Source organism: Neomonachus schauinslandi, chromosome 5, assembly GCF_002201575.2.
Source record: "Neomonachus schauinslandi chromosome 5, ASM220157v2, whole genome shotgun sequence".
Lineage (NCBI taxonomy): Eukaryota > Metazoa > Chordata > Mammalia > Carnivora > Phocidae > Neomonachus > Neomonachus schauinslandi.
The window spans coordinates 9,477,490-9,490,377 of record NC_058407.1 but is presented as its reverse complement, the minus strand read 5'-3'; the positions used below and the strand labels follow the sequence as shown (position 1 = coordinate 9,490,377).

The window sequence follows — 12,888 nt, the reverse complement described above, 5'->3', positions numbered from 1 at the left end:
GCCTCAGCACCTGGGCCAGAGGGCCTTCATGGCCTCAGGGCCCCGCGCCAGTGATTCTCGGCTGGTTCCCCCACCCCTCTACCCCCTGAAAGGCAGCAGTGTGACCGGCTGACGGGCAATTGACCGGCAGGATGTAGTGATGATACGAGGTGTCATTGCCCTTGGCTCCCGCTGAGCCAGGTGCTGGGTGCGCAGGGTGGATTATCTCAGTCCCCCCCCCAGAGCAGCGCTGGTCTCCTTCGTGGATGAGATGGAGACTGCCCGGCGGACAAGTGGTAGAGCTGGGATTCACCCCAGGTGGCCTGATTCCAAGCCTTGCTCGGAACCTCTCCGCAGGCTCCTGCCTCTCTGGTCTCTGCAGTGCTATCTAGAAGGCTCCAGCCCCATGGGGCTGACGTCTCTGTCCAGCACGGCTCTGTGGCAACCACAGGCCTTGCAGTACCACATGTGAAGCCCCTACCACGTGATGACCTGCAGTTCGTACAGAATTTGTCACTATTTTTTTTAAGATTTTATTTATTTGAGAGAGAGAGAGAGATAGCAAGAGAGAGCAGAGTAGGAGGGAGGGGCAGAGAGAGAAGCAGGCTCCCCGCTGAGGAGGGAGATGTGGGGCTCGATCCTGGGACCCTGGAATCATGACCTGAGCCACCCAGGCACCCCCAGAATTTGTCACTATTAATAGACATTTCAGTATCTGGTGACAATGGTATTTTGAACTGGCCTTTTCCCTGACACCCCTCCCTGTCCTCTGTGCCTCCAGGCCTTCGATGTGGTGGAAAGGAGCTTCCTGGAGTCCATCGATGACGCGTTGGCTGAGAAGGCGAGCCTCCAGTCCCAGCTGCCAGAGGTAATCTTCCCAGCCTGCTCCCGCAGGGAAGCACCCCAGGGCCCAGCTTTGTGAGGAGCAGGGACTTACCTGCCATGTCACTCCCCAGCCATTGACATGACTGGGCCAGAGAGGCAGGAATTAGGGGGACAGTTCCTGACTGAGGGACTGGGCAACAGTACGTTTGCAGAGCCCCCCGCCCCCCCGCCGAGGGGCCTCCCTGGCCCACTCTGGGCAGCTTCACTCGGGCTCGGCATGGGGGTGGGCAGTGAAGGATGTGAGAAAAGGCCCTTCCAGCTCAGTCCTCGACCTGAACCTGTCCATAGCCCTCATCACCTACCCGCCCACATCAGCCACCAGCACTTCCAGAACCGACGGGACGAGTAAGGTCATGTCTGGCCTTCCTGCGAGAAGCCTGCCCTTAAGCTGCAGTGCAGCTTCATCCTGGCCAGGCCCTCGGATCCTTGCCTTTTAAGGGAGGGACAGCTGGTGAGATGGTCTCCGAGGACCCAGCCTGCTCTGACCCCTGATGATGGCCTGTAGGGTGTCCCTCAGCACCAGCTGCCTCCTCAGTATCAGAAGATCCTCGAAAGACTCAAGGTACTGGAGAGGGAGATTTCGGGAGGAGCCATGGCTGTCGTGGCGGTCCTGCTCAACAACAAGCTCTACGTCGCCAATGTCGGTGAGCCGCCTACCTGTCCCAGGGCGGGGAGTGCTGGGCGAGAGATCAGCCTCAAGGTCTGTGTGTTCTTTGGGCAGTCTGCTTCCCAGACATGTAAGCCCTCCAGCCCGTGTCTCCTGAGGCCCCGGGGTCCGTTTCCCTATTTCTGCACAGGAATGCCCCAGTCCCAGTGCGGGGAGTTAGCGGTACCGGCTAGGAGGCAGGCCTCCCGGCTGTCGTCCCCGCTCTGCCCCAACTGGCTATGGGCGAGTTGTGTCCCCTCTCTGGGTCACCTCAGTGGCTTCCTCTTCTGGAAGAGGTTGCCTGGCTGTGGAAGACCCACTCGGCATCCCAGGAGGGGTGGCGAGATGGGCTGGGTGAGGGGCCATAAGGATATTTGGATTTGTGGGCAAAGAAGAGGCCATCTGGGAACCCAAGGTCTTACCCACAGGGTGCAGATTACTGTAGGAGTGGTGTAGAGACCCCACTGATAATGTCCCTCTTTTCCTTAAGATTTCATTGTGGACAGAACTCAAAAGTGTGAAAAGATAGGGTGAAAAGCACGGAGTGAACACACGTGTCCCCATCCCCCAGCCCCAACAGTCACCTCCTCGAGACCAGTCTCATTTCTTCTCCAGCCCTTTGTGCCCGTGAACCCCAGACATCATGTCATGTTATCTCTTTGTAAATAGTTTAGTACGTCTCTCTAGAGAAAAGGTCTCCTAGTAAAATCATAATTATCCTAGGATGACACTGGGAAAGTTTAACCTAATTCCTTAATATCATCAGCATGCCCTGACTGGTGACTCACCCCAGTGGTCTAAGCCTATTTTCTTTTTTTTTTTAAAGATTTTATTTATTTATTTGACAGAGAGAGCGAGAGAGGGAACACAAGCAGGGGGAGTGGGAGAGGGAGAAGCAGGCTTCCCGCGAAGAAGGGAGCCCGATGTGGGGCTCGATCCCAGGACCCTGGGATCATGACCTGAGCCAAAGGCAGACGCTTAACGACTGCGCCACCCAGGCGTCCCCTAAGCCTATTTTCTTTGCTCGTTTCAAGGATTTCCCTGTGTGAGATGCCTGCCTCCTCTCTCTCTCTCTCTCTCCGCTCAACACGTCTGTTCCTCCCCGTATCCTCCCCTTATGCAGACTTGGCTCAGTTTCTCAAATTCTCCTGCAGGTACAAATCGTGCCCTTTTATGCAAATCCACGGTGGACGGGCTGCAGGTGACCCAGCTGAACGTGGACCACACCACAGAGAACGAGGACGAGCTCTTCCGCCTCTCTCAGCTGGGTGAGTCAGGGTGGGGCCGACCCCCATGGCTCACCCTCTGTCCTCTTCTGGGGGCCGTGTAGGGAGAGGAGTGAAGTGCTCAGGCTGTGACCTTGGGCCTGGGACCAGCCTGCCTGGGGTTGGATCCCAGCTCTGCCCCTTACTAGCAGGTGATGTTCAGAATTTTGGAAGTTTTTTGTGCCTCAGTTTCCCCATCTGTAATGAGGATCATAGTAACACCTGCCGCAGGGCATCGTGAGGGTTAAGAGTCCTTATATGTAAAGTGCTTCTAAGAGTACCGAGCATGCAGTAGGTACTATGATTGCTAGAGACTAAGAGGCCAGAGAAGTCCCAAGGTCACAGCCACCACGGCATAGCCGTTCCCTCCCTGCCCAGGGCCCTGAGGGAGGGGGCGTTCTGATGGGGCTGGGCGCTGAGGACGCTGGGGTGCTCCGTGTGAGCTGCTCCCTAGGGTGCCCTGATGTGACTTCATTTTCCGTTCAGGGGGTCTTCTTTGCCTTGTTTTGGGGGCTATGTCTGTATGCGGTTCTTTTCGTTCTTCATGATGAACAGGATCTGGGATTGTCCTGTTCTCCCTCTGGCAGGTTTGGATGCAGGAAAGATCAAGCAGGTGGGGATCATCTGTGGGCAGGAGAGCACCAGACGCATCGGGGATTACAAGGTCAAATATGGCTACACTGACATCGACCTACTCAGGTAGGCAGCCGGCCTAGCTGCCCCCTGTTTGTAAGGCCAAGAGGGTCTGGGCAGAAGCAGATTTTAGGCTCTAGGGACAAAAAGATGCAGTTGAGGTAGTTGAGAGCCCAATAAGACTTTCCTTCCTCCAGAGAGGTTGGTGTGTGGCCCTAGACCCAACAGGCCGGGAGCGGGCGTTCCATAGAGCTGGGCTGGCAAGGGGTCAGGCTCTGGAGCTGAGTCAAAGCCAAGGGCAGCAGCCAGTGCCACAGGGCCTGATAGGAGTGACCAGCGTTGGCATGAGCTGCCAGGTGTGGATAGGGACGGCCCACAGGCCTGCTGATCCGTGCTGCCTGTGGCTGGGCCCGGGGCAGAGGTGCAGGACGAAGTGGACACGGCCCTCCGAGGACACTTCCCTTCCAGGTGCCACCCAGGGCTCAGGGCAGCAAATGGGCAGCAGTGATGATTGTGGGCCATTATTGTACCAAGCCTGTGCCCAGCTCTTTACACACAGTCTTACTTAGTCCTCACTCGGGCCCTGTGAGGTGGGTACTGTTGTTGCCCCAAAGGTATGTTCATCTGAGGAAACAGATGCAGGGACATCAGGGAGCCTGCCTGGTCACAGGGCTAGCAGGGGCTGAGGCAGGACTTGAACCCAGGCATCCTGAATCCAGAGCAACGTCCTTAATATTGATTGGGAAAATAGACATGTGGGGGGAGGGGGGTGTGCGTGTGTGTGTGGTGTGGTGTGTGTGTGGTGTGTGTATGTTTGTGGTGTGTGGAAGGGTGTGGTATATATGTGCGGTGTGTGTGGGAGGGGTGGGGGGGTGGGGGTGTGTGTATGTTTGTGGTGTGTGGAGGGGTGTGGCATGTATGTGTGGGTGTGGTGTGGTGTGTGTGGTGGGTGTATGTGGTGGGGGGGGTTGTGGTATGTGTGTGGGGGTGTGGTTTGGGTGTATGGGGTGTTGGGGGGGACCGGGAGGTGTGTGTTGCCGTCACAACCAGAGAGAGCTATGGGGGGTCATACCAGAGTCCCCAGCATCAGAGCCAGACTCCTCATGGCCTAGAAAGCATGGTTACAACTCCTCACTCTCACAAGATTTAGGCAGTTGAGTTTGGAAACTTTTGTCTCTAATTTGTGAGGTTCTGTTTGCTTAATTGGAAAGTACATATGTGGTTCAAAACAATTCAAATAGTGACAAGGATACACAGTGAAAAGTAAGTTTTCCTTCCACCCTGAGCCTGGACTCCTTCCCCAGAAGCTGCTGGTCTCTCCCGCATCCTGCCCCGGAGCTCCTGTGCGCATGTGTGTGGGGGGTGTTTGCGGGGGGAAGCCCCCTTCCCAAAACGCCCGCCGGGTCTGGCCTACCCTTTCCAGCGCCCTGCACCCCCCTCGATTCCCAATGGATGCTGTCCTCCCCCCTGCGTGGCGCAGGGTAGGCTGGCGGCGCTCTCTGAAACTGCTCCCGGGGGCCCGGAGCGGGCCTGCAGCGGCGCTCGCTGGCCCCTACTCATGGGCTCCCAGGATATTTCCAGACTCTGCTCTTCCAAGCGCTGTTGCCAGGAATGTCTTAGACTTGCCTCCGCGTGCGCGCCTGTTGGCGCTTTGTGACGTCTGGCTCTGCTAGCCCCTCGGTGAAGGGTCCCCGCGCCCCCGGGGAGTGGCCGTGGGGTATGCGTGGGTACTCTTTCTGGAGGAGCCCAGGAGAAGTGGGCTTCTAAAAGTGATCCCTACCCTCGTGCTGTCCTTCCTGCCACCGCACGGGGGCTGTGGACAGGGGATGGGGCCCGGGGCCAGCATCAGGCTCCCGACCCTCACCATCCTGACCCCAGCGGCCCCACTGGCTCTCCGGACCCTCAGAGCTTTACGTTAGGAGCCACCCTCAGAAGACAGGTCTGTTTTTCTGGTCTTCTCTTTCCTGTTTCTTTTCTTCTTGTCACATGTGCATTTTACTTTACATCCTGGGTGGATTCTTGCCTTCAGCAGAAGAAATGTCCCCTGGGACCCTTCCAAGCACAGCTCTCCCCACACTCTCTTCCCACAGTGCCGCCAAGTCCAAGCCGATTATCGCGGAGCCCGAGATCCACGGTGCGCAGCCCCTGGATGGGGTGACTGGCTTCCTGGTGCTGATGTCGGAGGGGCTCTACAAGGCTCTGGAGGCGGCCCACGGGCCCGGGCAGGCCAACCAGGTGAGCCCGGCCCGGGCAGAGCGCCGCCAGCCAGCCTGCAGCGCGGCGTGCTCCCCTGGGGACCCAGCCAGCCCTCCTGCTCGCTCCACGGTGCTCAGGGACCCAGAGCTCCGGTTCTCAAATGCCCTCACCAGACAGCTTCTGTGCGTTCAAAGCTGGGGGAAGAAAATGTCCAGCGCTCCGAGAACACCCATCCCACCCAAAAGCTGTGCTTGTTCTGGGCTTGAAGCAGGCTCTGTCCCCAGGGCCCCAGGAAGTGAATTTCCAGGGGCATATTGCTCTGGAGTGTGTCTGGGAAGGTCCCTGGTCCAAGGAGGGCCCAGAGGGTATGAGCCTCAGCCTCCCTCCGCCTCCCCTCCCCTCCCCTCTGAGCTGCACTTGCTCACAGCTTGCTCCTCCTCTCTGACAAAGGAGGTGATAACATCTACCTTTGTGGGATTGTGGTGAGGACGAGGTGTGATAGCTTGGGTCCCCTGCCAGTGGGAGCCGCTTAATTTTCCTATGCTGAGAGCACACGTGTCAGACAATTGTCCCTAACGCTGTGGCTTCGAGACAGTCACCTCAAGGATGATTTTGAAGGGAAGCTGCCTTTTCCTGACCTTGGATAGTGAATTCAGGTTGTGTGTCTCCTTCCATTTGTGCTTCCTGTAGGAAAGTAACTTTTTCTGCTTTGTCCTCTTTTTAATTAAAAATTAGGAAGAAAATGTCTCATGTGCCTGACACCTGATAACCCATGTTCAAGGTTTTTCATCCATTTTGTCTTATCGTTCCTGCCAGTAGCCGTGTAACCCAAGAGGCAGGGGCTCACTGCCACGTCAAGTTAGGGAACTTGGGGCTCATGGAGTTCAGGGGGCTTGCCTGAGGTTCTGAGGTGACGGCCGGTCAGTGATGGACCTGAGCCCAACCCAGACGGGCTCGGGTCATCTCCTGTGACCTGCCCCAGCTCTCCTACCTCCAAGAGACTCAGGCCAGCCATCATGTGGAGGATTTTGTGTTTGTGTTTGTGAACTTACTGTCAGTGTGATTTTTTTTTTTTCTTTTCCTTGTTTTTGGTCTTTGCCAAAGAATTATCCAGTGGCTTTTGCTGGGTTCTAGAGTAAACTGGATAGTGGACTTCTCTGAGGCCTGTCTTCATTCTATATTCCCTATTTCTAACAAAAATGGTGTAATGTAGCCTACAGTAAGTTTGTTCCAGGAAAGGAAACTTGATAACAGCAATTCGTACGAGGCTTTTTCGTGGTCTCCAGAGTGCCCTCCCATCCACTGTGCAATTTAATTCTCCTAATAACCCAGCGAGGTGGATATTATCCCCCATTTTATTGGTGTGGAAGCCAACAATTGGAGAGATCACAAGGTCACACCTTTTCTAATGAGAAAGTTCCAGAAGAATTATCCTGAATACCTTGAAAAGCTTAGATTACAGGCTTGGCTGGTGAAGACTTCCTTCACCTGCTTGGCTGATGCCCCCCAAGCATCTGGATTCAGCTCTGAAGTCATGGGCCGCAGTCCTGGGCTCCCCCTCCCTGTTCCTCACCAGGTTTTGCTCCCCCTTCCCCCCAGGAGATCGCCGCCATGATCGACACCGAGTTCGCCAAGCAGACTTCCCTGGATGCCGTGGCCCAGGCCGTGGTGGACCGGGTGAAGCGCATCCATGGGGACACCTTTGCCAGCGGTGGCGAGCGTGCCAAGTTCTGCCCGAGGCACGAGGATATGACCCTGCTGGTGAGGAACTTTGGCTACCCACTGGGCGAGATGAGCCAGCCCACACCGTCCCCGGCCCCAGGTATGTGCGCAGTGTAGACGGGGAGCCACCTGAGGAGGCCGGCTGGGATCGGGGTTGGGGTGGGCCTTGCTGCCTGGAGTGGACGTGGAGCCAGAGGCCTGGCTTGGAACCGTTCCAATCTGGTCTCTCTGACTTTTAAGCTTTCTGATCTGAGTTTGTTGTTGTTGTTTTTTTTTCCTTTTGCCTGTGAAATGAGGATCCTAGCACCTGCCCGGCAGACCTCCTAAAGGCCTGAGTGCATGAACAAGCGCTTTGCCAAGCCACAAGGCCACATAATAGGGATGGTAGCCGCCACTGCTTGGGTGTCTGCTGGGTCCACGGAGTTCCCTCAGGCCTCCTGAAAACCCTAGGCGCAGGTGGCACCCCCTTTTACTGAGGAGTTGAGCCTCTGGAAGGAAGAGAGGGAGGCGAGGTTACACATGTGGACAGAGGGTCCCCCGAAGCCTGGCTCTGTCCCTGGGCCTTGTCGGGGGTGAGGCTGAGACGCTTTATTTTCTGCCTTTGTAATTCTGTGATCAGGTTGCTCAGGAAGAGAGGGGCTGGTCCTTTTCTGTTTCTCTCCCAGGACTGCTCAGTGTCGAGACCATCAATTCCTAGGGGCTGTGTTTCCTTTTCTTTTTTCAGACAAGCAGGACTTAGCACACAAGCAATGGATTTGTTTCCCCACGGACACCAGGGTCACCCGATTTTCTCTAACTTGTTTTTGCAACCAGATTTTTGCTGGGCCAACCTCAGCTTACCCCTGGGCTGAGAGCACCGCGGGAAGCCTCGCAGTAACCCTTTCCTAGAGGCAGCTCAGCGCATACTCTCCTCCTGCTTTAAGTATCACTGGTGCTTTGTTGCTGAGATGAGCCCCCCTCCCCCAGCTGCCACCTGGAAGAGTCTGCCCTGAGACAGACACCCCTTCACTGTCCCAAGGGGCAGTGTTGGGAGCCAGGCCTGGCCGCTGCCCACCTACTCGGCCCCTCAGACACTGCCCCCAGCAGGCCCCACGGCAGCCCTGTTCCCAGCACCCCAGGGATCCGCCCTCAGCCACTGCCTGCGGCCCACTGCTCTCTTCCTCCCCAAGCTGCAGGAGGACGTGTGTACCCCGTCTCCGTGCCGTACTCCAGCGCCCAGAGCACCAGCAAGACCAGCGTGACCCTCTCCCTTGTCATGCCCTCCCAGGGCCAGCTGCTCAATGGGGCCCACAGCGCCTCCACCCTGGACGAAGCCACTCCCACCCTCACCAAGTAAGCCCTCACCCCGCCCCCAGCCTCCCGCAGGCCTGCCTCCTGGGACAGCCCTCAGTACCTGGACAGCAGTGGCCACGGGCCGAGTCCTGGGGTCGAGTGATGTTGGGTGAGGTGCGCTGGGGTCCTGTGCCTCTCACATCCCCCAGCTCCATTCCCTGGGGGTCCTCCCCAGACCCGGAGGCAGGAGGAGGCAGCCCTGCAGGTTCCAGCAGCTCACTGAACCCAGACCTGGGAGGGGTGGAGGTTCGGAGGCAGAGTGGGCGAGGCAGGCTGGGAGGAGATAGGCCTCTAATGCAGACAGCCTGCTCTTCGCGCTTTCCCGTGGGTCCCACAGATTCGTTCTCTTTTAATGGGAAGGTTCTCCTGTTCTTTTCTCTTTTCCCATCTTCTCCCCATCTCGGAGCCTCCCCGGTGGCATCCATGCTTGGGGGACATTGTTTGGCCTGTGCTGGCTCGTCACAGCCGGTGCTCTGACTAAAGCGTCCCATTTGAGCTTTACAGTGAGTCTAGTTTAAGGCAGCGGGGAGGGGCGGAGGCAGCAGGAGGCCCAGAGCCTAGGGGTGAGCCGACTGGCCCCCCTCCTCACTGCAGACCTGCCTCACAGGTCTGTGTCCCTCCAGCCCCTTCCCTTCTGTGGAATGTCCATCCCCTCAACCCCACCACACCAGGCGGGGATCTGGTTTCCACATTCCAGCCCTGCGCAGAATAATGGGGATGCCACACCCAGCCCACTCAGAGGATGTGGCCAATTGGAAGGGCCGCCCAGGAGGGAGTGGTGCTGTCGGCCTCTGCCTCCCAGGGGCCTTCCCGCTCCCTGCCCCCATTGCCACCAGAGCTGCTGCTGCTGGGGGCCAGAGGGGCCTGCCAGGCAGCCGAGCGGCGGGCATCCCGAGTGCAGGGCTGCCCGGAGGAAACCACCAGCAGTGTCCACAGAGGCAGAGCGGGACAGCAGGGGTCCCCGGCCAGGCGGGAGAACCAGCCATCCTGCCGCACCTCTGCTCCTGGGGCCCCTAAACGGCCCTTCCCTTCGGCCTGTGTCTGGGTGTTAGGTGGGCCCCGCTGTGGGTGGGCCAGGGCTGGGTGCTGGGCAATGCTAGGTGTGGGGCGGCCGGCTAGCAGGTACTGCCCGGCTGTGAGGTGCTTTGTGACAGAGCCGGGTGCCCAGGGAGCTCTGACAACAGGGGGCCTGTCCCACCCAGCCAGTTTTCGGGGAGAAGAGCACTTGCCTGCCTGTGGTCAGTGGGATCTGGAGAGGCTGGAGTGGACCACCTCTAGCTCAGCACTGCTCTGAGGGAGATGGATGTTCTGCGTCCGATACCGTAGCCGCTGGGATGCGTGGTGATCAAGCCCTTGAACCGAGTGATCCGTTCTATTAAATTCTAGTTAACTTAAGGAGCCATATAGAGCTAGAGCTTGGAAAATACGTTTGAGTTTTCATCTGCCCTTGAGAACATCCGACCCGGCTGGCTCTCGTGGCCTGAGGGGCCTCTCTGTCCCTGACTGACTGTGCCCTCTGGTCCCCACAGCCAGAGCCCGACCCTGACGCTGCAGTCCACCACCACGCACACACACAGCAGCAGTTCCAGCTCGGATGGAGGCCTCTTCCGCTCCCGGCCCGTGCACTCCCTCCCGCCTGGTGAGGGCGGCCGTGTGGAGCCTTACGTGGACTTTGCTGAGTTTTACCGCCTCTGGAGCGTGGACCATGGCGAGCAGAGTGTGATGACGGCACCATAGCCCCAACTGGGGGATGTGGCCCGAGCAGGACCAAGCCTGGGGACAAGGGGGCCCAGAGCTCTGGGGCCGGATGGGCCTTTTCCTGTGGTCTGCCTTTGCCGTGCGGGCCCAGGGAGTGCCCAGTCCTCAGCCTGCACCACGCTCGCACCCCGCCGTCCTCGGTGCTGCAGAGAACGTTCTCTGGGAGAGCAGCCCTGCACACCGGCCCTGGCCCCCGGCACCGGCAACGGGGGGCTGGAGGCCCCTCCCCAGGCAGACTCAGCCAGGACCGTTGCTGTTTCTCAGACAGACGGCTCAGGGCAGAAGCCGTGCTGGCCGGGGAGCGAGGGGGGCGCCTGCCGTGTGGGGCACAGCGCGAGGTGTTCTGCGGCCCAGCATGCCATGGGTCCGGCAGCCGCCGCTTTCTCTGCCCCTGCAGCCCTGGGTGGGGGTTCCCCCCTTCCTTCCTCAGCCTCCAGAGTGGAGCCCCAGGGGGCACCTGCACCTTCGAAGCCTGCGCCCATCCCTGGGCCTCCCCAGGTTGTTGCCAGTGGTCAGTGTTCAGGAAGTCCAAGGGAGGCGTGGGGAGCCTGGGTGGCTACATGGGCAGGTCAAGTGAAAAGGACCGAGGGGAGACCGGTCCAAGGGGAGCACTGGTCCTGGAGCCCACCGGAGGGGTAGGCTGGGTGTGGCTGGGCCTCCCCAGTCACGGGGGTGCAGGAGAGGTGAGGACGTGGCTGCTCTTGTCAGGCTCCTCCAGGAGCGGGGAAGCCCCGGATCGGGGGGAGCTGGTGCTGCGTTGTTTTCCCTTCACCACCACAGGCTGGGGAGCCACTACAAAGAGTCGTCTTTACCCCTGACGATGAGTCTGCCGGCTTTAAGGAAAAAAACAGGTCAAGAGTCGGGGCGGGGGGCGCATTTGAAAGAACAGTGGGAAGGAGGTTCTTGGATACCAGGTGCCCTGGGTGACCAGGGGCTTCAGAGACACGCCCCACTCTTGCAGACATTTGGGGACGGGACCGGGCCAGCCCAGGCCCCGAGAGCACACCTTCTCTGCCTTTGGAGGGCAGAGACTGGCAGGGCCATTCCTGCAGGCCCAGGACGAGGCAGGCCCAGGGCACTCACACATGCCGGCTCCCACCATCAGTGGTGCAGTGGAAGTCAGGAGGCCGCCCTGGATCCCTCCCCAGCTCCCCAGCCCCCAGGCTTCTGCCCCGCGATGCCCCAGGGACTGGCTGCCATGTGCGGCCTCCGGGGCGCCTGGCCTCTGGACAGTCGGAGGCCAGCTCCAAGGCCCCGGGCGCTGTGCGGGGCAGGACCGCGTCTCCCGCCCTGCACTTCGAGGCCAGCTCCATTCCGCAGGGGAGCAGACTGAAAGTCTGTCGCAAGGGCTTGCGGACAGAGAGAATTCTCTGCCAAGAATGGCTGTGATGCTGTTTCGTCTCTAGAAATAGAACCCCTTTTTTACCGCAATAAAGAAAGAGTAATAGGTGGTCTTACACATCGGGTGTTAAGAGTGCTGTTACTCGGGTCTCGGGTACGTCGCAGCGGCCTGGGGGGCTGGATGCCTCCTCCGGTCCTGCTCAGCAGCCGGCGGCACCAGCCTTCTGACGGGACCTGCGTCCCAGCGGGACAGTGCTGGGTGTCCGGCACCCCCCCACCCCCCAGTCCCCCCACATCTGGAGAGGGGACCGTTCTGCCGCAGACCACGTCCTCCGGGCCCTGTGAGCAGCGGCGGGGCCGTGGGCAGCTCTTGCTTTTCCTGACAGGGCGCCCGGCTCTCAGTGTGTGAGCAGCGCCGTGGCCGACAGCTCCGGGTCACCGGGACGGCACCCTCCCCCGTCACCAGATAGTGGACATTCAGGCAGTTCCTTTGCTTTATTTCGGTTTTGTTTGGGTGGAGGACTTTCTACAAATACTAGTCCACAAATACTGGCCTCTTCCTGCTCTACAGAACTAACAAGGGCGTCTGCTTGGAACTAACAAAGCACAGCTCAGTGTTTGGGTGGTGGCGTCTGAGGCTCCCAGATGCCCCTGCCCCTCTGCTCGGAAGGGGCTCGAGGCACAGGGCCCCACCTGCAGAACGGTGGAGCCCACCTCAGCTGTCCCCCAAGAGGCCCTTGGGAGCACTGCTGGCCCGAGACCTGGAGTCCTGGTGTCCGCCCAGCACCCTGAGAGGGAGGCGGTGGGTGCACTGTCTCTCAGGTGAGTGACTGAGGCGCAGACAAGTGCGCGTGCTCCCTGTCACAAATGGCCCCGTCCAGCCCCCAGCACCCCGCCGGGCCTCCCCTAGCACCTGCTTTGCCCCAGGCGTTGGGGGGCAGGGCCCTGCCCAGCTGGCTTTGTGTCAACGCAGCTCCACTTGGGCCGGCCTCCTGGGGCCGAGAGGGGCACCGGTTTGGCTTCCTGGTTCCTTTTGGCAGATTAAGCTGTGAGGCAGAGAGAGCTAGTTGAGGAGTCTGTCTTAGGATCCCAGAAATGGCAAGAGTCAGGCCAAGAAGAGAACAGGGCAGC

At 59.3% G+C, this 12,888-nt stretch overlaps 1 protein-coding gene across 1 annotated transcript in view; it reads left to right on the top strand.

Moving 5' to 3' along the window:
* TAB1 (TGF-beta activated kinase 1 (MAP3K7) binding protein 1) overlaps positions 1–11,868 on the top strand; it is a 32,195-nt gene extending 20,327 nt beyond the window's left edge. The window contains exons 4-11 of the mRNA XM_021687429.1: positions 761–847; positions 1,370–1,508; positions 2,665–2,778; positions 3,363–3,474; positions 5,499–5,643; positions 7,204–7,426; positions 8,496–8,658; positions 10,188–11,868. Of these exons, the coding sequence (XP_021543104.1) occupies positions 761–847; positions 1,370–1,508; positions 2,665–2,778; positions 3,363–3,474; positions 5,499–5,643; positions 7,204–7,426; positions 8,496–8,658; positions 10,188–10,395 (1,191 nt within the window). The 3' untranslated portion in view covers positions 10,396–11,868. The remainder of the gene's footprint in view (positions 1–760; positions 848–1,369; positions 1,509–2,664; positions 2,779–3,362; positions 3,475–5,498; positions 5,644–7,203; positions 7,427–8,495; positions 8,659–10,187) is intronic.
* Positions 11,869–12,888: the final 1,020 nt, after the last annotated feature.